The 24,172-nt window shown below is 27.4% G+C and overlaps 3 protein-coding genes and 3 long non-coding RNA genes across 6 annotated transcripts; 1 reads left to right on the top strand and 5 right to left on the bottom strand.

Moving 5' to 3' along the window:
- Window positions 1-2,135: 2,135 nt before the first annotated feature.
- LOC135121719 (uncharacterized) lies at window positions 2,136-5,037 on the bottom strand. Its single transcript, XM_064046003.1, has 7 exons — window positions 4,938-5,037; window positions 4,657-4,762; window positions 4,474-4,599; window positions 4,311-4,414; window positions 4,137-4,252; window positions 2,733-2,812; window positions 2,136-2,243 (listed from the first exon to the last, which is right to left on the bottom strand). Exons 1-7 carry the CDS (start codon window positions 5,012-5,014, stop codon window positions 2,136-2,138), a joined length of 717 nt encoding a protein of 238 aa, XP_063902073.1. The 5' UTR covers window positions 5,015-5,037.
- A 14-nt stretch (window positions 5,038-5,051) lies between these two features.
- On the bottom strand, window positions 5,052-5,634 carry LOC135121723 (uncharacterized). Its single transcript, XR_010279096.1, has 4 exons — window positions 5,516-5,634; window positions 5,415-5,465; window positions 5,319-5,363; window positions 5,052-5,255 (listed from the first exon to the last, which is right to left on the bottom strand). It is a non-coding gene; the product is annotated as an uncharacterized LOC135121723 (long non-coding RNA).
- Window positions 5,635-5,793: 159 nt separating this feature from the next.
- LOC135121718 (uncharacterized) lies at window positions 5,794-8,767 on the bottom strand. The gene is made up of 10 exons (XM_064046002.1): window positions 8,741-8,767; window positions 8,384-8,456; window positions 8,215-8,327; window positions 7,757-7,900; window positions 7,423-7,495; window positions 7,252-7,371; window positions 7,112-7,199; window positions 6,951-7,051; window positions 6,147-6,216; window positions 5,794-5,951 (listed from the first exon to the last, which is right to left on the bottom strand). The coding sequence occupies exons 2-10, from the start codon at window positions 8,435-8,437 to the stop codon at window positions 5,794-5,796; spliced, it is 921 nt and encodes a 306-aa protein (XP_063902072.1). The 5' UTR covers window positions 8,438-8,456; window positions 8,741-8,767.
- Window positions 8,768-9,981: 1,214 nt separating this feature from the next.
- Window positions 9,982-14,220, bottom strand: LOC135121717 (uncharacterized). Its single transcript, XM_064046001.1, has 7 exons — window positions 14,157-14,220; window positions 14,028-14,044; window positions 13,871-13,973; window positions 13,627-13,705; window positions 12,704-12,753; window positions 10,770-10,904; window positions 9,982-10,061 (listed from the first exon to the last, which is right to left on the bottom strand). Exons 1-7 carry the CDS (start codon window positions 14,176-14,178, stop codon window positions 9,982-9,984), a joined length of 486 nt encoding a protein of 161 aa, XP_063902071.1. The 5' UTR covers window positions 14,179-14,220.
- Window positions 14,221-15,139: 919 nt separating this feature from the next.
- On the top strand, window positions 15,140-15,990 carry LOC135121699 (uncharacterized). The gene is made up of 4 exons (XR_010279089.1): window positions 15,140-15,290; window positions 15,346-15,473; window positions 15,534-15,650; window positions 15,848-15,990. It is a non-coding gene; the product is annotated as an uncharacterized LOC135121699 (long non-coding RNA).
- Window positions 15,991-16,191: 201 nt separating this feature from the next.
- On the bottom strand, window positions 16,192-16,768 carry LOC135121725 (uncharacterized). The gene is made up of 4 exons (XR_010279097.1): window positions 16,640-16,768; window positions 16,511-16,582; window positions 16,373-16,458; window positions 16,192-16,309 (listed from the first exon to the last, which is right to left on the bottom strand). It is a non-coding gene; the product is annotated as an uncharacterized LOC135121725 (long non-coding RNA).
- Window positions 16,769-24,172: the final 7,404 nt, after the last annotated feature.

Below are 24,172 nucleotides of genomic sequence, written 5' to 3'. Positions count from 1 at the left end.
AAGGTGATGTTTAAGCGTGATTTTATTTATAGTAATAATTAGTAAAAGCAAAAAAAAATAATGTGCTAATGAATATACTTTTATAACATTAATAAATAAAAGTAAAGATATATCTTCATAAAGAATGAAACCAGTAAAAGTTATTATAATAATAAAGTAAAAGAACAAAAAATTGAAAAAATTATTATTCAATAGCAGGACGAAACTAAATAACTTTTAAAAGCTTTAAACAATATAAAGCATTAAAAAAATACACTAAAATAAAGAAATTATGCGAATATCCCGATTAGTTCATATTATAACGAAAACTTCTTATTGGGGAGCTTTCGATCATTTTTAAATTTTTTTACTATTTTTTATTATTTGTTATTATAACAGAGGTTCGATACATAGTGAAATACAATAAAAAACCTGACTTCCGCCAAATTAAGAAAGCAATGTATCAAAAAAAATACAGAGACATTGTTAGTCGCGAACCCCAACGCTTTCTGCGCGCAAAACTCTATCTGTTATAGAAGCACAATAATAATAATAAAGAATACTATAGAAAAATACAATCACATTAAAGTTAACAACGAAAAGTTTGCTATTTATCGTGATTTATAAAAATAAGAACAACTTACGTAGAAAACTGTAATAAAAAGTAAACTTTTTTAAATTATATTAATAAGTTGAATGCTCTATATTTTTTGGTTTGTAAAATAGTAACAAATAAGTGCGTCATTGTTTTTTTATCACTAAATAAATATTTTATCAAAATAAAAACTTGAAATAGAATAAAATAAAATAAAAGTATTTAAAAAAATAATGCATAACTTTTTTTTGTAGTTTATAATGATATTTAGATATAAAATTACTACAGGAGTATAAAAAATAATAAAAAGTTACTTTGAATATGTTAAAGAAGAGCAACTACATTTTTATAATTAAATACAATATAGTTTAGGAATTTTTTAATATAACTATAAGAATAACAGAAAATAAACAAAAAGTAGTTTTTGTATTATGGTGATATTTTTATAAATTTAACGTTTATAAAATTCATTAAGACATATGATTGGTTAATATTTATATATTTAAACCAATAGTAAACATTAAAAAAGCGATGTAAAAAAAAACTTGTTCCAAAATTTCAGAAGTAACAAAGTCCTCTTTTGGATAGCATGAAAGACACACTGGAGCAAAGCACTGATCCTAGCATAAACAAATAGCAATGGTAATAGAAGTAATAGCAGTAATAACTATATAATATTAATGATAAATAGTTATAATAATAACTACAGTGATTATATCACTACTCGTACGAATTATGGTCATAAAAAATAATAAACGAACCAGAAGAAGCAATGCGATATTGTGAAAGACTATTGAAACTTTGTAGTCATCACCGACAGCTCTAAAGCAAGACTGCGCATTTTTATATAAAGCGACGCAGCGGAGTGAAAGCTGTAGTAAAAAATAGATATAAACTTCAAGAAATTTAGAAAAATAATGAAAAAAAAGTGAGGGAGTATGTTTTACTAAAACTGCTTAAGACTTTTTATTAAAATATAAATTTATAAAATTTATAATAATAATGAAAAAGAAATGTTAATAGAATAAACATATATAATAAATTATTTCATTTATTCATTACTACATCATCCTAGTAATTAAAAAATAAGGGTAAGGGAATTATAAAATAATAATAAAAAAATTATTAGAATAAAAATATATGTTTATATATTCATTATTTACTACACTATCATATCTTTCTTTTAATAAAAAAATGCTCATACTTTTGAATGAAATACAACTAAAGTAGTTTAATAAAATAAAATGTAAATTTAAGTTATTATTGAAACAATGAAAAAAACTTTTTAATAGCGTAAACGTATATTAAAAGTTTCTTTATTATTCATAAATACTACATTACTATATTTTATTTAAAAATTAAAATTTTCGATGATATCATTTATTATTGATTATTATTAATAGCGAAAAAAAAATTATATACATAAAAAGCAAAAAATGAATAAATTTTAGAAAAATAAATAAATGTATTGATAAGTAAATAAGAGTTGATATATATAGAAAAAATACAAAATAAAAAGTAAATACGTTTATAAAAAAAAAGTTAAAAAATAATAATTATACTAAACCTCCGAAAAACTTTTTATTTTACATTCTTCTTTTCCTTCACGTATCACTAAAGGCATAACGCAGCGAGAATTTGTTTGGAGCAGCGCATGAAGAACTTTCCCCTTAACAAAATAAGTAAACAGCGCGTTAATAATAATATACATGTTTTATACTTAAACATGTAAAAGAGTTTCACTCGGTTATAAAAAACCACGTGACTATTGCATGACCCGACTACGGAACAGAGGGGTCGCTTTAGGTATGAGTCGACTCGGCCGAGATAAACGGTCGATAATTTTGATATAAAAATTATTAAAAAACTTTTTTATTTTTTAATTAGTTATTTTAAAGTTATTAAAAGTTTGTTTTTACAAAGATATTCCATATTTTGATTAATTTTATAAAATTATATTAGGAAAAAATTTTGAAAAAAAAACAAAAATTATTTTGATGTTAAAAAAATCTCTAAATTTTTCTAATTTTTCAAAATAAAAAATAAAAAGTAAAACATTATGAATATAAAAAATATAAAATTTGATATAAAAAAGGATTAAATATTTCAATATTTTCATTGGTACTACTAAAGTTTTCTTATTATAATTAAAAAATACTTTTTTATAAAAAACTTGTCCGCTTTGGCTTAAGTTTTCTTTACTGCAAAAAGCAAGAGCTTCATTATAAGCATCAAAAGCTTAAAGTATATAAAAAAATAAGAAACACCAATAAAATAAACAAAAAATGGGAAAAAAAATAGTTTTCATATAAGAAAGTAAATAAAAAGGATCAAAAAATTTAACGGGATAAAAAAATTATTGAGCACAACAAAAAAAGGTCTTCTGCATGAGACAATAAAAGCACTTTTGTTTATAGTGTTCGTAAACATATTAATGTCTTCATACTAATATAAATAAAAATATATTTTTTCGAATTGTTTAATTTTTTTTCAAGCTATAAAAATAGTGAACTGTAAAAAATTTGAAAAGTTTTTCAATATATATATATGCTTATAATAACAAAAACATCACTGTAACAGATCCCTAAAAAAACTTATAACCTTTTATATTATTTGTAATCTATTCTTTATTTCAATAATGATTATTATAAAAACTTCTAAAACTACTACAAATATTAACAGTTTTTGATAGAAAAGGGTAAACAGTAATAATAATAATGAAAAATATTAATAAAAAGTATTTTTTCTTTTATTATTTTATTGTTATTAAACTTTATAGTCAACTTTAATATATAAATAATGCAAAATATTTAATAAAAACTTTTCAATAAAAAAAGTTACAAAAAAATTATTGATAAGAATATTAAAGAAAACTTCATGTTTATAGGTAGAAATTAATAAAAAGAAATTTCATTTTACTATTTGAATTTATTATTAAACTTTTAATGTTTATTATTATCTGACTTCTTTAACTTTAACATAATAATGATAATAATTTTTATTTTAGTGGACACTTTCCTTATATAATCTACTATTATTATTACATTAAAGTTTCAACTTCTATTAACAACTTGTACTCGTTTTAATGAAAGTAAAAAAATTCAGACTATAATACAAAATAATAAAAGATACAAATTTTAAAACGAGACCAATATTATTATAAAAAATATCCTTTTTAAAAGAATAAATAAAAGTTACTTATTTTAATGAGTGACACTAAATTATATAATGCAGTCCAAAAGCAAAAAAAATTGTTTTTTCCTTATTATTCTACTTTTCGTTACATACTTGAAACAACAAAATTCTTTTTTACTTGTAATTATTGTTGATTACTTCTTACTTAAAAAAATTAAAGCTTGCTCTACTATAAACAATACATTATTATATAACTAAAAAATATTCATTAAAAATAAATGATATCACTACAATAGTAAAATTTAATAAGTAAAATGAATTATGATATAAGAATAATAAAATATTGGATCTATTATTAAATCACAGCAATAAATATTATGAGTGTAAATAAAGAACCAAAATTATTGTAGTTGTTATTATTATATACCTCTCAAACATTCATTGTTTTTCAAGAGCGACTTCCCACAGAGACACCAAAACTTGAACAAAAGATCACGCGAAACATTTTGTAGTTCTTCTTTAATAACAAGCTTCCGGTTGTATCTTTTTTTTTTAATAATTCAGTAATTTTTGAAGGAATTCAAAAATTGTAGTGATTAACCTCGCACACTCAAAAGTCTCATAAAAATCGTCGTCAGGCTCATCTTCCGGGGTCTGCTGAAGGCTCTTATAAGAATGCACGTGTCCACATGGCCCCCCGAGCGTCTGTTTTTTTTTTTGCTTTCATTTATAAAAAATGGTTGTTTGTGGGAAACAACGAAAACCCGTTTGTTTCGCGGAAAAAGCCCCAACACTTCGTGGGACTCCCGCAGCCAATCATGCTTGATCAAAGCCTCTGAAAGCAGCAGCAGCAGCTCGAAATGCGCTCTACAATGGGCGGGAACACTAGCCTTCAAAATACCAAATCATGTTTAATGAGCAGCCTGTCATACAGGTATATAAATAACCAGTAACAAAGCTTCAATGACACTGATGGCCCTATCATATTGGCCGCTGCTGAGAAAGATAGTAGCCAGACGAATTCGTGAATTCAGAAGCTTAGTGGAATCCGAGCTGCAGAATTGATGGGGGAATCAGTGCAAGCAATAGTGAAAGAGTTAGAGGGTGCCCCGTGGCTAGTGATGCACGTGGTGTTAAAAAATTACTTTTTTTTTTTTAAAAAAACTACACCTATAGAAAAGCTGCTTATACTCATTAAACTATTTTTTCATTAATAATAATGAAAAACCCTTCAACGGACTCTATCATTGCGGTAGCCCCGTGGATGAGCACTTCCGCTAGTGAAAAGTGGCCGTAATTCGCCATAACGCCACTCAGCTCTAACAACACATGGACAGCCTCACTTCGCTAGAATATATATAAGGAGAGAGCGCAAAATCCTGTAGAAAGAAATTGGCGCCTTTTTAGAATCTTGCATCTGTTTAACCATTTTGCTGCAATAAAAAAGAGCGCGCTGCGGGTCTTGCTGCTCTCCACACGCTACACACAAACGTTTTAATTCCACTTCGTCAACATTAGTGTGAAAAAAGTAGTCTATCTTTAACGCCTTAAAAAAAATACAAATAATACTTAAAAAATCCCCAACATAAATAGTATATTATTATAGTACCTCTTCAAGGAATACAGTGCCGAGTCGGTTTTTCGAAGGAAGCATCTTTAAACAACCATAACAACAATTGTAGGAGTAATAATAATTATGAAGCACCCGCGTAAACAATCTGAGAAGGTTACGGCCTTGAAGGGAAAGGATCTTTGCCTAAAAAAAAAATAATGAAAGCTTAAAAAATCCTCAAAACCGCCACTTACACTTTTATGAGTGGCGCGAAAGTGCGTTCCGAGATCCCAAAGACACTCGTATAGAAAAGACTCGCTCATGTTGGGGTTCTGCTCTTCGTGCGTGTAGAGCAAAGCAAGCGCAATAAGGCACTTCCGGCGAATAAGAGAGTCGGAAGGAAACTTTGTGTAAAGCTCCCTTAAAAACTTCATTAAAAAAAATAAAATAAAAAGGAAGCAAAAAAATTCTTATAATCTATTTTAAAAGAAAATTAAATTTGTTCATTGGCTTGTACAAGTCCACAGAAGAATTACACAAAGAAGAGCGTTTTTGCCGAAATGTTTTTATTGGACTCACGAAATACCTCTTCTGACTTTTTAGACGAATCGGATAAAATCTTCATGCATTCCGAAGGCAGCGAGCTTTCGCTACTGGCTGAGTCTTCTTCTGTGTTCACTCCATAAAACTCTAGAAATTTTTTTTAATGAGTTCTTTGTACAAAATTTTTTTTACTAATTTTTATTTTATACTTTTTTTAATGTTCATAATAAAAATAATAGAAAAGATAATTAAATTTTATTGACCTTTTATATAAGAACACTTTCTTATTACAGAAAATAATGAAATGTGTGAAATGTGCTGGGTCCTCTTAAAAAAACTAACCAAAAGTTAGCGGGTTGACCCCGTTTAGGAGCAGCTGAAAATCACAGAGTGTGGAGGCTAAAGCGAACTCCTGATGTTGATAGTATATAATAATAAGCAAAAAATTCATAAAGAAATGATAAATATAAATAATAATCAGTAAAATAATAAATAAACTAATAATAATAGATAACAAATAAAAACTGATAAGTAAAAAAGGTGATAATTAATAGTAATAAGTAAAAAAAATTAATAAGTAAATAATATTATTAATGAATAATAAATAAGATATAATAATTTGTAAACTAATAATAATATTTAGTAAATAAATACATAATTAAAAAGTTAATAATAATAATTAAATGAATAAAAGATAATATTAAGTAAGAAATTAATAAATAATACTAATCATTAGTATAAAAAATCATTGGTGTTAATTAATTAGTAATAATATTAAATAAGTTATAACAATAATTGGTAAAAGATAATAATTGAAGTAAATAATAATGGTAAGTATAAAAATTATAAATAATATTAAGTAGATAAATGAAAATATTAAGTAAAAAGTTAATAGTAATTAAATTATATATAAAAGAAGTAACAATAATAGTAAATACAGAAATAATAAAGAATAATAATGATAAGTAAATATAATCTCAATAAATAATAAATAACCAATAAGTAATAATTTAGGTATAACTAATACAAAATAATGAGGTAAAAAAAATAAGTATGATAATGATAAGTAAATAATAACAACTCAATTAATAAAAATATTAAGTATAATAATTATAATTACATAAATAATATATAATGCATGAATACTTTTGTAAAAACATATTGAGACAGCCACTCTGGTGCAAGAGAAGGAAGCTTCGCCACGAGGCGCTCCAGTGGCGGGTCAGAAAAAGAACGGAGGGTAGAGTCTGTTCACGAAGCAAAAGGCTCAGAGTGAGGGACAGCTTTAGTGAGAAATAGTTTTAGACCAGTAGAAAATGCTGCATACAACTTGCACAGTTTCTCAAGAACTTCATTCAAGCTGCTTATTCGGCACTTGTAAGCAATTGACTTTTGCTAAATAAATGAAGAGTTAAATATAAATAATAGTAATCACAAAAATCTTGACCTCCAGTTCCAACAAATAAACAGGAACGCTCATTAATGGAAACTCGCTTAAAACAATACTCACAAGTGCCGTATACGGATCTTCTGAAGAGCACAAATGGTTCATTACAGGCGAATTCTTCTAATAGGATAAGATAATTTATAACTAATCACAACAAAGTTTGAAATATACCTCATGATGAGAGAGTGACGCCATTTGGAGTAGGCTATGGGAAATGACGCCATCACAAGCAGCCCTACGTTTTCTTATTTATCAAGTAAAGCAAATAAATAATATTAAAAAATAACCAATAAATAGAGCACACACGTAAATTTTTATTTAATAACTAATTTAAATTAATAAAGCAAAAAAAATATATATATATTTTATTGTTAAAAAAAAATTAATTAGTAATATGAAAAGCAGATAAACAATAATTAAAATTTTTTTAATCATACATAAAATTCAATTAATCTTATGAATAAATAAGCAGAAATTGATTATAGAAAAAAACAATAATTTTTACTCTTTTAATTGGTGGAAATAAAATTCCAGTGAAGTGCGCAAAGGTAAAGGTTCTTCAAAACAGAAAAGTAATTCACAGCATTCCATGTAATAAGAACACCAATTATCAGCAGGTATTTGGGAAAGTTTTTGCAAATTGTTGAGCCTTATTCGTCGTATAAATCGTTAAAAAAGATTTTTGGGGCAAACAATAACTTAAAAATAAATGAAAGGTTGCAAGAGAATAGTATCACAAAGATTTGGTAAATATAAACAATACAAAGCTTTGAATTTTCAGTAAAAAAAAATTGTTGAAAAATTTTAACGAAATAATGCTCCAAATGACTAATAAAACTATGAATAACGACAAAAAAAATTTAAAAGAAAAGTATTTCAAAATTTACTCAAAACCAACAAAAAGTCAACCACAAAATTTTTTAATATTATAATGGATACACCGCACTATTGATAATGAAATACTCTTTGACTAAATTATCTTTTTTCTGTTGCACAGTTTCGCCTTTGAGATAGTCCTTAGCCTTCTCAATGGAAACTTCAATAATGCTTTTTAACCAATCGCATTGTCCATCTACCTGTCAGTTTATTTCGTTAAAAAAACATGGAGAAATAATAAATAGTAAAGTAGTACAGTGGTGAACTTCTGTTCAGTATTGCCAGAATTGAAAGCTACTGGTATAATCATTGGAAGTTCCAAGGAAATTCTGAAGTTTTTATTTTTAATATTATTAGCAGTATAATTTTTCAGAACTATTATGAATATTTAAAAGTCAAGAAGCAAAAAAAAGTAATGTATATTGGTAGTGTAAAAAGTTGATACACTTTTTAATAAGCATATTTTACTCTACAATTGAATCGTAAAACTCTTACTTTTTACAACTTTTAATAATTTTTTAATGAGAATTTTAATATATAAATTTTGCCAAATGACAAATAAAAAATGTTTATAAACTCCAATTAATGTTTAATAATTTATAATAAAATTTACCGCGACTCCTGCAAAAGTCTTAATGAAACTTCAGCAGAAGTTTCTACCTTCTTGAATAAATGCTTAAATGAACTGCCCGCGCGCGCAGTTTCCAGCTCGTATCCAGCGTCCCAATTTTCAAACTTTTAGTAATAAAAGTTTAAGTGTTTATATTTTAATGAAAGAATTTAAATTTTACTCGATAAAAAAAGTCTCATTTAAAACATAATATCAGAAATACTTTTTCAGTAAGAACATTGAAAAAAAAGTGTTTATAGTTTTCTATAAAAAAACACTCTCCACAAAATCTCTCACCAAAAATAATACTTTTTTCAAATTTTATTTGCTTCTCCGAACCTTATACCAATTGGTTATTATAATAAAACATCAGCGCCCATTAGCTAATGCTAAAGCAAATTTTACAAAGCCAGCATTCCCTACAACTATTCCATGTCAGCATTTTTCATGCCCCATCTTCGAGCCCAACACTTAATTTCACTTAATATATAAAGTGGTGTTGAATTTTTAAGTAATATAATTGTAGGAAGTTAATAAATTTATTATTACAGCTTTTATTTATTTAATATGAATATAGTGAAACTATTTTTTAAGATAATTAAAATTTGAAGAATTTCACTTTATTGTTACATCTTTTATAAAAAAATAAAATCTATTAAAAAAGTACAACATTCACATTAATGTCGATTATAATTGATGCCTTATAACCTTTGAAATAGCGGCAATTCATTATTAACTTAATAAAAAATTGTAGAGTGCAATTTTTAGTGACATTTTTTTTGTTATACATAAATATATCTCCTTAAAATATCCGCCTAAAATAAAAAAGAAAACTTGGGATGCTTAAGTGTAAACCAATGCAAATTTCATATAGTTAAAAGCAGTTCATGATATACAATGAATACTATATAACTAACAGAAGAGACTTGAGAAAGAGTATCTTCAGAAGTTTGTTTTTGTACAAAAGTTGACAGTTTGCTAATAGGAGTCTTCTGATTATCAAAATCAAAGTCGTCTAAAGTATAGGAAAAAATATTGAAAATTTAACGATAATATTAATAATATTAACGGTACTTGACCAGGTAACAAGCCAATAAAAATACAGTAGAAAGGGTTTGTTGTAAAAATAAACTAGTCCCTTGGCCGGATAATTAGAACCAAATTTACTTAATAGATATACTTAGATTTTTAATTGGCTCTCTTTATTCTCTTTTACAGTGCTAAACTACTTTAATAGGTAAATACTAATCAACAAGCATGACAGGTATTAAAAGCATGTGAATTAACGAAGTTGCCCATCTGCGCACGCTTATGGGCGCTAAGCCTTTACAACGATAGTCAATAAAAAATGCCAGAATGCGACACGCATTCAAGTTACCATATTATTGCAAGGGGCAAACGTTTACCAGAACAGTATCAAATTTATTTTGGCCGTTATAAATTAAACCATTATAGTGGTCCTCTTTGAAAACCATGGAGAGAGGAAGCTCGAATAGCCAATTGAAATGCAGAATACATAACAGAAAATATCTTTTGGTACGACTAAACAATTATCCAGTTAGAAAAAATGTTTAGTGATATGACCCTTTTGACAGGTCTATGGAGCGTAAGGTTGTTTTATTGGTATATACAAATGTTTATAGAGCCCAAATACATAAAAATAATGAATCGTTTAGCCAACGATAAGTTTTTACTTTAAAATTAAAAACCAAAGGGAAAAAAGCAACAAATATTCGTAATTAGAAAGAAGATGTGCTATTGGCTAATTGGAAGAGTTACTATTAGTAGTATAATTCACTGAGAACAGAATTTCAATTGCTACAAAGAATAGGAAAAACAATTTTATGTTGCAGGTACAAATAAGGAAAAAATTTTCATTTAAAAATATATATTTCGGTATATTTCCTAAAGTAAAAGTCCTTCCCCAACTTTGGGTGCTATAGAAAAAATGGAAGAGACCACGTACAAAAAAATGTAAGAATAATTTTCTATATATTATATGAATAAAAAATAGCCCCCAAAAATTTAGTACATTCAAAATCACTCTCATCTTCTCCGAGATTTCTACTTCCCGCGCCCCCATTGAGGCGTGAAGACAATTCCTTACCAAATTCTTCCTCCTTCCAGGTGGGCGTCCTCTGATTGGACGTTCCAACGGCGAGAGAATCTAGATTGAGGTGGGAAAGCGGTAATGGAACGAAATGGAAAAAAAACAGCAAAAATTTTTTAAAGAAAGATATATAAAGTTTAATTAGCGTTCATAATTTATTGTTGCTTTTGTACTGGTAAACTACTTATAATAAAAGTAGTGAAGTGCATTATAAATTATATATATATATTCCCTGATGAATGATCTTCAATCTAAAGCTTAATTATGGATATTAATATATTTTATTAGAATTCTAGATATTTACTTACACTTATTATAGGTAATTATACTTAGATGATTATAAACTTTAATATAAAAATCTACAAAGATCTCTAAAAATTTCATTATATTTAAAAAGCATTAACTTTGGTGCTACCGGCTTTGAATAATCCAATATTTTATATAAAAAGGTTAAACACTTTTATGTAAAGTCACACTACACTTTTTCCTTAAATTAAGTTTTCTAATTTTTTTCGCTAAAATTAATTAAATTTATATATTTATTGAACTTAATATTTACTCTATTTGTTATTTTTTTCATAAAAATTATTAAAATTTTTATATAAATATTTATTTAATAGAAAACATTTATTTCATTTCCATATATTTTATGATGAAATATAAATTTTATTTCGTTTGTTCTGCAAATATTTTAATGATAAAAACTACTGGTGATATAAATTTTAATTTAACTTTAATAAAAATTATTTCATTAGTTGTTTAAATATTGTTTCCAATTTATTAATAAATAAAAAATTCAATTTACTTATAATAGAAAAAAATTGTTTCAGTTATTGTTTAAAAAAATTTAAATAACGCAAACTATTTATGAATATAGAAAAACTAATATATTTAGTATATACTTTATAATATGATATAAAATTTAAAACTTATAATATTCTAAGATTACGTTATTGTTGTAAACCAATTTAAAAAATACACATTTTAATGAATATTACTTATAAACTTTTTATTGTAAATACAATTAAAAGTAAATATAAAATCCAATTCTTTATTATAAATGTATTAAATGCTAATATAATACACATATCTATTTAATAATAAATTAATTTCATATATTGTAAAACTTTAATAGAAAAAAAATTTTATAATTCATATTATTAATTCATATAATAATCAATTTACTTGTATATACATTATATAAGTATTATTTAAAATAATATTTACATATAAGGATTATAGTTTCTTTTATTATTGAATAGTTATAATTACTGGGTAATAACAAAGTAGAAGAAGTATTAGTGAGGTAACTAAAAACATTTACACGTGCGCCAACGCCACGTGTAAATGTTGCGCGTGTGGTTACATGGAAGCTTCTACAGTGTTGTACTTTTTATTATTATTATTCTCTATTATTTAATCCTCTTCACTGAACTATTTTTAACGGACTTGAAATCTCGATTTTTTTTAAAGCAACCATTTTTTAACAGAAAAAGTTTATAAGTTTCATTTTTTATTAGTAATTTTTTAATATATATTATTTTTAACCAAAAAGTGTTATTTATTTAATTCCCATGATTATTATTAACATCCTTTGAAGGATATGGTATTATAATATTTATATGTGTATATAATTAAAATATTAATATTATTTGATAATTATTATCAAAAAAAAAGTTAAAAGTAAAAAAAAATTTACCTAATACTATATATTTACTATTTATTATTAATAGAGTAAAATGTAAACCAGAGGAGGCATGTATGAACACTTCCATAATAAATGACAAAGCAACCAATAGAAAAATTGATAACTACTAAGATAACCAATCACGAACTGTAACACTTTGCTCACCAACCATGTGACTCGGAAGTTAACTTTCCCTTAAGCGTCTTATTACCATCATCCCTACAAAAATTTACGATAAAATTAATCAAAAATACTGTGAAAATTATATTTACTAAAAAAAAAACTATGAAAAGAGGAATACATTTATAATAAAGTAATTTAAAATAATTATTTACTGCAAAAAAAATACTGAAAAAAAAAGTTATGAAACCAAAAAAAAAAGATTTCAAAGCTATTTTAATTAGAAATTAAAATAGATTTTATAATTATACTATTTATAAAAATTTGTATAATGTTTTGACAGTTGATGAAATTAATAAATAGGTTCAAACGAAAAGAATTCTAAAAATATTAAGTGAAAAATGCGGAGGTTATTATTTTTTTAAAAAATTAGAAAAAAAAGTATATAATTTGCGTAAAGCGTACAACTTTACACATATTCAGTTTTCTTCAAAATAGTATTAATAAAATAAGATTTAATATAGAAATCATAATAAACCACAGAAGTTCAGCTTAAACTTTATAACTAATATATAAATATACTTTTTTATCAAATATTCAAACCTAAACTTTTCCTACTTTAGGAGATTAATCAGTAGATTATAATAAACTAAAAATTATAATACAATTTCATTATAAAAAGAGCAACTACAATAGTATCTATACAGTTCATTACTAACCAATATATCTAAAGGTTAAGAGTTATCTATACTATTATTATTTTTGAAATTAAAAAAAATATATTATTTATGCTAAATTGTACAGAATTTAGTAAAAAATAATACTTGAAAAAAAATGTATATAACTACCACACAACTTGAAGTTAAAAATTCTCCTAATTTTTAAATGAAACGTTGCTAAACCCAAGAATGTTAACAAATAAAATAAACTCTTTAAAAGAAATGTTTTAAAGCTAGAAATTATAAAAGCAACCAGAAACTTAATTTCTTAAAGCAGCCTTCTAACAACGGAGAAACTGTAGACTTGCCGGCATCAGAGTCACTTTCGATGTCTTTAAAAATAAAAAAAGATATATGGTAGCATTATGCTTTATAACTGACTTTTTTGCATATAAGTACAAAGGAAGTATTAAGCTAAAAATGTAACAAACATATTATGATTAGATCAACTATTTAATAATATTATATGTCAGTAATTAAAACTGAAATAAGAAAACCATCATAGTCTTCAAGTTGTTTAAGGGAGTTACTCTCAAAAGAAGAAAGGTCATCCACAGAGCTAATAAAATCAGAATCCCAGTCCTCGCTTTCTGTGGTGGCCTAGAAAGAAATAAGAAATGATTCTAAGGTAAATAAGTTTAATTAAGTAATAACCTTTGACAACCGCTGTTCTGAGGAGTTCATTGATATATTTAAAAATACAAGCAAATAAGATTTAAGAAAATCATTTATACAAAAATTAAAATAGGTAAAATCTTTCAGTAAAATCTTTGAAAAACTTACCCCGATTTTTGTCTTCGTCCATTAAAAAATATATGTAAAGTTATTAGAAAATTTTCAATTAAAGCTGAAAGATCAGCGATCATGAAACATAGATGCAAAGAGCGAGCGAATAAGAAGTTTTTTGTGTTTCGTTTTTTATAGTGAAGCAAAAACCTCGCTCGCTTTAGTTATAAGTTAATATATTTACTTATATCGTTAGGAAAAAAATCAAAAGTTGATTTGAGCGTTTTACAGAGTTGAAAGGTTTGTCAGAAAGTAATAAAATCCTTGTGCGCTAAATGTAATTCAGTGAAGGTAATTATAAAGGACTTGAAGCATGATTTTTTCTCTTATTGGAGTAGACGTCCATATTTGGCGCAGTAAAAAATTATGGGCGATTATTTAAACGTTTTGTTTACGAAGACGCACTAACATATGCCTCTTCTTTTTTACTTTATGTAATATACATTAAAAAAAAATTATCCTTGCACTTAGGAAATTAATATTGAAAGCCACTCGGGGCCCTAGTATTTCATAAATTTTTGTAAAGGGAAAGTAATAATAAAACTGGGCCCATTAGTAAAAGTTTTTCATTTTGGGTTTATAGGAAAAATCTCTCCCTCTGATTACGCCACTCTCGCCCTAATAGACTCGTTGGCAGTGATCTAAGAAATTTTGTGTTCCAGTCTATGTAAAGTTCTCAACATTTTTATAAATATTTGTATACTGTCATTCAAGCTTATAGGCCTCACCGCACATGGTAGCTTTGACGAGGTTTTCCATGAAGTTTATAAGGCCGCAAGAGTTTTGGCTTTGCTATTAAGGCAACCGTGATGTCGGTGCATTACTCTCAATTTAATAACGATAAAAAGTTAATTTTAGCCAAGTTAAAAACTGCTGACATTAGTAGAAAGGGTTGTTTAGATTGCCCTTTAATAGATTTAATAACTTGGCTAAACTCTCAAGGAGATTTCGTTACCACTTCTTCTTGCTCCGGACGAGTTTGTATATGGTGTCCTAGTAACAGCCAAACATTCAGAGAGAGTACCAATATCGAAGAAGTCATGTCGTTAAGTAGAGATATACCCGATATAAAATCTATTAACGAAATAGATTTTAATTCGGGGATGTACAGAAAAGTCTCCACTGTAAAACGTTAGTTAATTTTTTACTGTTTTTCGGTTTCACTTAAACAATCTATTTAAATAAGAGGGAAAGGATTTTACCAAATCCGGACGTTGGATTTACGTTTCTCACGAGTGTGCAGACCTAACTACCATACTTAAAGTTATAAATGAAAATTTAAGTAACTGTGAAGAAGCCCACTTTAAATACCAGGTCCTAAAATTACTTGCTTTATGCCCTTCAAGTCCGCTTACTACAAATACGAACCAGCAGCCTTTTATACTACACGTCTTATGCCGTTCTTTAGAACATGCTAAACTCCTTTTGAAACTATCCATTGGTGCTGGATACCGACATTCGGGCCTCACTTGTGCTAATAAAATGATTTTGGTTAATCCTATAAGTATTTAAGTACATTTTTAAAATTGATTTACTGTCAAAAATTACTAAAATTATATATTTCTTAAACATCTTTATAATAGTTATAAGCACCTTTTATTTCATAGTATTTAACTTAACCTTTATTGTTGCGTTTTTTTAAAAAATTTACTGAAGCAAATTTTTATTAATTAAATAATTTTTTTTAGGTAATTAGAGACACAGTCGGAATAGATGCTCCTTTAATATATCACGGAAATAAACAAGTATCAGACGATTATGTGAGAATACTTTGCGAAATAGCCAACGAAAAACTATCGCACAACTTTCGAAAAATAAATCAACTTTTTAATGCCTTTCAAAAAGGTTCTATTTTTAACGAAAAAATAACCTTTTACTCTATAAATTCTAAAATTACAATAGGTTTACCTGAACAACTCTACTCAATAAATGGGGCTAATTATTATTAACTACGGAGCAAAAAAAATTTTGAAACACTTTAAATTACATTTTTAAAGTAAACTGGTTTAAAAAAAATTATAATTCCTTTAAGTAACATAAAAAGAGTCTTTATTATACTTAAACAATGAGAGGTTTAGCAGGGGATAGTGGCAGGGTTTTGAACAACAATGATAACTGAATCTCCTCGAAGAAACATTTTACTAATATGTCTAGTTATTAAATAAAAAAAATAAATATAAAAGGAAGCGCTAAAAAGAAATTAAAAAAAATACCTATACTTATTAACAGGCCTCCCCTGCCGCTGACCTTTAGATTTCTTAGGCGTTTCAGTCCAAATTTCCTGAACATTTTCCAGAACCTTTATATAATTTATATAAAGGGAAAGGTCATAGCACTACATTTATACTAACCATATTACAATGACGATCAAAAGCTCTGACTCTAGCCAGGAGTTTTTTATTATTTCTACAGTTAATTAAAACCTTCATAAAAATTATTAAGTCTACTACAAACTAAGTCTCAGAAAGCAAAGCCTTAACTTGAGAATTTGTCTTAACAGCCGAAGTTAATATCGAAAAAGGGCCAGTCTGAAACTCCTGTTCTTCAAGCTTAGCCAATTCTTCTGCAGTTAACTCCGCTTTATTTACTTCACGGCTCATATTGGAATAATCCTGCATAAACTGGTGGAATGGCAGGCGTAAGAAATTAACTGACACTGGAATCTTTAATAGCCATCCTTAATAAGTTCACATGTCAGGGGCTTGAGGTCTGCCTCCTGGTCAAGCATAGCACAATGAAATAGTATTTATTTACAGCTTATTAAAATAAAAAGTGCAATCAGATATTAAGTTCTAGGCTTTACTTGAATTGCAGTCTTATAGTTATATTCAATTTCATGTTGATTTTAAAGATTGTAATACAACTATTTTACAATTAACCTAGATTAAGTTGAGAGCTACTTGTTATGACTATGGATACATGTCATGTTAAACTACATGTATTGATGTAAGAGACCTCGCTGCCCTGTTTTATAAATGTAGTAAAAGTCAAAGTATAATAACTTTCACTTTCGATAACTTAGTTCTCTATTGCTTTTACTTTATTAGCTATTTAAACATTGTACCATGCGCGTTAACCTTTTTTAAGATGGGAATAGAATAGCAGTAAAAAGTTCACTTTTACGTTAAGGCACCGCTTACTTTCCTTTACTACACTATATTGCTACTTAAGTTATTTATATATATTACGACACAGTTAACAGAAATAATGATATATGGTTTATACTAACTTGTCCTCTTTAGCTACTAAGATATACGCTATAATTCTTGAAACGCTTAAAGCTAAATTTTATTCGGGGTCGCCAAGCAATTAGAAAATAAGTTTTGGTTAGGCTAGCTTTATTAAGACTGAATATTACGAAAAAGCGTAACGTTGGGTGAAAGTTTTTATGTTATTGTAGGCGCAATTTATTATCTATATGTTAATTTAATATTTACATTTTAAACGCATTTTCAATTTTTAATTTAACCCCTACATTAAGGTGGTATCTCCTTACTTTAAGGTAAAAGGGAAAAGCTTAGCTAATAATCATGGGATGAACAGTATATAGTTAATTTTAAAAAAGTTTCAAGTTGTTACTTTTGTAAAAAATGTTTATGCTAGATGTGAAGGGGTAAAATCAGTAAAAGCATTTGGATTATAATATAAAAATTTCAACAAATTAACCACCACCTACCAAGCATATTTTAAGTTTTAAAATTTGCTATTGACATATTATTTGGCACATAAACATAAGGATGACATAGTGATTGCTTAAACTAAGAATTTTGCATTGTTATTTCTTAATTTTGTAAAATATAATATAGAAAGATTAAGGGTAACAAACGGGCAACATGTTTTTCCTCCTTTATTGTCTTTCCTTTTATTTTTCTATTGCCTTTTTCGCTTGCTTTCTTATTAGACCGTTTCTATCTTGGTCTTTATACACGTCTTTTTATACCTTTTAATCATTAATAAAATAAGTACTTATTGCTCTACAAGCATATATTCCAAAAGTATAGTTTAGGGACGGGTATTACATGAACTTTTATAAGTTATTTAATTATAGTTTGATTGCCAGGATGGTTAGAACTTATATGTATGCACTGCTCTATGCTTGTGCATTATGGTAGGAAACAAATACAATATAGACACAAAATAATAGAAGACAATTTAACTACTTAAATTTATAAAAAGTTAACTAAAGTGATCTGAAAACTCACGAACTAAATATAAATTTAATGCACTTTTCTAAGACTAAACAGTTGTACCTTTTACCTTCAAAAATCTACACCAACTCTGCTATAATGCTATGATACATTTTTAAGGTTATTTAATTTAAAAAATGTATGATTATTGCACTAGCGCACCATATATATAAACATTTACACTTAATATAAAATTGACCATTTTCTTTCGTATATCGCGCTTCTCTACTTTTTTGTTGTTCTTTCTGACGGCAGGGTTTAGTAATTGATTAAAACTCATTCCAAAACCAAACAACTAAACTAAACTTAATTAGTGATCTAAAGGGTTACTATTAACTCGAATCATTATTTATTAAAGCACATAATGTTAGTGTATTTAAACCTTTAAGCCCTTTAAAATTAATTGTTAACAAATTTATATACATATATATAGAGAGAGAGAGATGTACAGGTGCGACTAAAACAAAAAAAGCACTAAAAAAAAAGTTAACACGACTGCCGGTTTATTTTCGTGAACCTTATATGCTAACAGCTAAACAGTGACATAATTAATAATAATAATCATAAAATTGCCTAAAAATGGTAATTTGCGATAAAACTTATGAAGTGGAATCTTTTCCTCCAAAATAGTACCAGGAGAAAAACGGTAGTCTTCACTGTTAGTTGCAACATACAGAAATTAAAAGAAGAAATTCTATGTCAAGATTAATACTAATTAATTATAATATTTTGTCCAGCATCTTGTCTAACTTTTTCTTATTCTGATAATTGATGTTGTGCTATTATCGTAAATGCAGTAAATAAGTTAGACTCTACAAAAGTCTACGTATAGTTGCCTAACATGTCATGTTTTTAAAATAAAAAATTGATAAAGAAGAAGCGATTCTTATTTATTAAAAAATTAAAATATTAGCAAGGCCCCCAAGAAATATAGAAACTTGTAATGAAAAAACAAAAAATGACTAAAACTTGGCATAAAACAATTATTACGCTTTTGACAGTAACTTAATTTTTTTAAAATTTTTTGAGTAATTATTGTTATAATTAAATATTTATTGACGGTAAATAATTATAGTGAATTTTTAATTTATGCTCGTTATTTTATATAATTTTGAGTATTAAAATGCCCACTGCAACTGTTATATACAAGCTGTAAAAAAGAACAGTTACAAAGTTTAGTCAGTAATTTTAAATATTAATAGATTTTGTTTTAAATAAGACCTATAAGGGTATACTATACATATATGTAAAATAGTACATGGATATTGTTACATTGGAAAGGAAGGATTTCATTTTTGTTTTCGATATGTACATTAATCTTTGACAAAAGGATATAATTATTTTCATATATATTAAACTGAGCTGAAATCAATTTTTTTTTGATTAATTTTTATTCATTTAATGTAATGGTAAAATTTTAATTTAATTTGGTGGACTGTAATTTATGCAGATAATAGAAACATTTTTTAATGTTTGAGATCTTTAACTTATTTAATTTACTTTCGGATCATTTTTTCAGTCAATAAATTTTGTGTTTCTGTTATGTATTATTGCGTTAAAATGTTTTTTTTGTTTTTATTTCTTTATTATAACCGCGTATATTATGTGTCTGTTTTTTTGTAAATTAAGTAGGGATTTTCTATTTTTGTACAGACAGTAAAAATGTCGGTCGTATTACTCCCGGGCTTTATCTCACAATTTTTTCTTTGTAGCTCTTGTTTTACGTGATGATAAAAACTTCTACGTGTCAGTTTTTATTAAAGGCGACTACTTGTCTTCATTGTCGTTAAAATAATCGCTCTGATCGACTTTTTTGAAATGTTTTTAATCTTCTGTTTATATACTATTTTGCTTAACGTCAAGTATTACACTACGAGATAATTTCAAATACTACTTTTATCTATAAGCTTGCTACTATAATACCCTTAATGTGGTTAAGATAGTCATAGTTACCAGCCCAAGATGGATAAGTATAGCACTCGATGAATTTGTCACCTAGATTAAGGGGGTCAATTTTGGGTCTAATATTTTAATAGAGTAGCCCAATACTTTTCATTGTTTTACGTTGCTTATAAGCGTAAAACGCCCAAGTAAGGTTGCAAGCGCATGTAATGCCAGGTCTAGTAGTGGCGGCTATGTCTTTTTACTACCAATGTGTTGGTAATTTTAGAGTTTAACGCGTGTAGGTAGAAATTTCTGTATAATTTTACGTCTGTTCTATAAAACTCCGCCTGTATAATTTTTTTCTTATAATTCTTATAATTTTTTGTTCATTGTTAAAGGTTAATTTCAATATTTTTTGTACCACGATAATTGTATTTCTTTCGTATGTTGTTTAAAAAGGGTATATGATCGTATAGGTAAATGTCTTCCAGAATGTTGGTGTTTAATTCATTTTAAAGTAAAAGTGTTCTCTCTATATTTTGTAATCTTGTACGAATGGGTTTATTTGTTCCTTTGTTGTTTTAAAAATTTGAAAATTATCACCTGTATGTGCCTTTTGTGTGGAATGAGGAGGTGTATGATGCGTTTAACGGTGTTAGTTTCTGCATTTTTATTCACTTATCGATATATGTTTGGCGTTTAGGTCGTAAGTGTTTAGTTGTCGGTATTAATGCACTTGAATGTTTAAAATTTCCTTTTAAGCTTTTAGGCTCTTCTTAAACACACACGCCCTCTAAATATTAAGCTCCCAATAAACCATCCCGTAGACAGTTACTATCAATACTTCGGTCGGGCCTGCAGACTACAAAAACGAAATATCGAAATTGTGTTTTTACTAAATTAAAATGAGTATATATACACAATTTTAAAATAAACTTGATAGATTAAATCTACCAGTTAAAATTAATATAAATGCAAAGAGCATACCCTCAGTTGTATGGAATCTACCCTTTTTTTTATCTTTTTTTAACTGCGCACTGTAATTGGATCATATAAGCAACATTGAACTTCTAATGTGTTCATCGTGTAATGCAGTATTAATTGTTGTTATCTGTAGACTTAGAAACGTTTTTTTGTTTGATAAAAAATTATTTTTAATGCAAGAGAGAGATTTCCCTAGATCTGATTTGTATGTATAGTAAGTATTAAAACTCTCATCAGTGGAGCAGGTTGATTAAGACGGCTTTATAACTTCGCAAGTCGATCATTAAAATATTTTTTTTTATATCTATTATCGTATATTTAAGCTTGAAGCCTCGTAGTTTGTAAGTTTCTATTCTTCGAAATTCTAAGTGGTATATTTAGTTAGTGATAAAAGGTTATGGTCTTATGTGACCGCACTTCAATATTCTAACAAATGTTTAGTTAAGTATACATCGTGTCACATAGGAGGTGGTATCTTGAGTAGAAACTAAGCTAAAGAGTGTTCAGTATAAGATATTCTTTTTTAAAAAATCCTCATCCATGAACTCACTCCCTTTGTCTGTCCTAACTTCTATTAAGGCCTTGGTGTTCCCTTAAGTATTAGATTTCCAGGTAGTGGGATTGTTCTTACAACTAGTTAGGTTTTTTTTTTCTTATATTGTGTTTGTTTTTGGTAAAAGTAATTATATTTTTAAAGTGTGCACCAGTCAATGTGGTGTCCCATTTGAGATGTCCAAGGATACTAGTTTACTTGTACCCTTTCTTTCATTTTGCTATTTATGCGTCGTTGCATTGCAAGAGGCTGAGGGCAAGGTTAAATACGCAATCTATCAAGAAAAATGGTTTTAAGATCACTTAATACCTTAACAAAAGGTTGTATTAATTTTTACCTTGTTTAATTTGCATCAAAATAAAGAAAGGGATCAAATTATTGTCTCGCATTGGAAAAAATTTTCCCGTTCTGTATTTTTGTTAAATTACAACTTTTATTTTGTTATATTTTTATTCTGTTATATTTGTGTTTTTCTGGTTGTCTTTCGCTCATGTTTATTAGCGTCTATTACGTTCCATAATCTTTTTTTATTATATAAATTTATGAGTAATTTATCGTCTATTTCTTGATGTATTGTATTTGTGGTTTTGTTGACTATCTGACATAATATTTGATTTAAACATGTTTGGTGTGGTAAATTGTATTTTGTTGTCAGGTGTCCTTTGTTACAACCCATTAAAGTCCAAAAAAGAGAGCTGCGTCGGTGGGAATCCAAACTTAGGGCCTCGAGTTTTTGCGTCAATGCTCTCAACCCCTGAGCTACGACGACAACTCTGAACCTTGTTTCAATGGGGGTTTATATATTATTGTTACATGTATACACAATGGGTATTAAATAAGTAAACGCTAACTAATAATTTTACAATTATTTAGCTAATAAATGACCATTAGAATTATACATAAGTGTGCAGAAAAAGAAACTTTAACTAAAAAAGCGACTGCGCATGGTTTACCATGCTAACTTCAGTCCTTATAGACGGTCTAATAAAACTTCGGGGGGTTGTGACCATTCCTCATTTGATTCATTTTATTCAAGCGTAGAAACGCTTACGTATAGAAGTCATAGTACAAAGCCTAGGTTTGAATCTAGTAAAACCAACTTAAAGTTCCTTCATTTTGAACAAAGTAATCTTCCTACCTTAATCAAACCAATCCCCCCCGAAATCGAGTAGTAGTAATGAACATAGTTGACTAGTCTTAAGTAGACAAGAGCTTGTAATAGGAAAGAAGCTTTGTTGTCGTTCACAGTATAACCTTTAATTAAGTTTTTTTTCAATAAGTGGGAAGCCTTTAGGGTGAGACAACCGTTAAGTCAACGAGGTATTAAGCAAACATGATAATGTTATTGTTTGCGCTTCTTTAACTATGATTTCATTTAAAAGGCTTATAGGTTACTCCCCCTGCTGTATACAGAACAAATTATATATACATATATAATTCAGTTCGGTAAAGCCACGAAGTGTGTAGGGCGGCAAAGTAAAATTTACTGGGCTGAGGGTCCCATTCGCTGGTATAAGAAGTTAAACATACAAGCGTCTAATATGTACAAAACACGCCGGTTGATTTTTAATTCAAGCAAGCACAAATGCGTGGTAATACTAGAAATAAACTTGCTTAAAAATAGCCAGCGGTCATTATATAACTTTATATAAACTCTTGTTGGGAGGCAACAAGAGCTGCTTTGTCCCTGGTTCACAATGCTATAGTATAATTATAATCTTATAAATCGATTCCAGTTAGTTGGGTAATAAGGAATTTTTCCTAACGGTGGTTCCCTGCCTATTTTTTTTAAGAATTAAAACCTCTATCGCTTCAGAGGTGCATTTTTGCATATATATTCATTGGAAGTCATTTCACTCCTATTCCTTATTGATTATTTAAAAGAATCCGTGTCTTTTATCAATTATGTTCTACTTCTGTAAAATAAGCTTGTCGCCGCGTTCTTGGTTCTCGGATTACAAAGGACAGACTTCACCTTCCATTGAACTTCAAATTCTTATCGAGTTCCGGTTTGTAAATCAGGTTGAGGGTCTCAAGAGTAGGAACTGGGATAATGTTAACGAGCCACCGTGGAAGAAATCTTACACAAGAAGAGCGTAGTACTATAAAATTTTAATTTAAGTTAATTTTGGTAAACGGGTTATAAGGCGTAAGTTAACAGAGCAAAGAAAGTTGTGACCAACTTTTAAAGTTAAAGGAAAACAGCTGCAGGAATTATAAAAGAACTAGATCTTTTGTTTTGGTTACAAGAGACAAGATGCGGCCGTGAGAGTGCACAAAACCCAAAGATTTCTTTTGCAAAAGAACATTTTCTTAGACTGATATATGAATAGCTATAAAGTTAACTGAGAGTCTAGTTGAGAGGGATTATCGATTATATATTATAAAATTGATAAATCTGTAGT

Source organism: Zophobas morio, unplaced genomic scaffold (genome assembly GCF_036711695.1).
Source record: "Zophobas morio isolate AGI-343-1 ecotype UQ-CSIRO unplaced genomic scaffold, CSIRO_AGI_Zmor_V1 ptg000673l, whole genome shotgun sequence".
Taxonomy (NCBI): domain Eukaryota; kingdom Metazoa; phylum Arthropoda; class Insecta; order Coleoptera; family Tenebrionidae; genus Zophobas; species Zophobas morio.
This window is presented reverse-complemented; position numbering and strand designations above follow the sequence as displayed.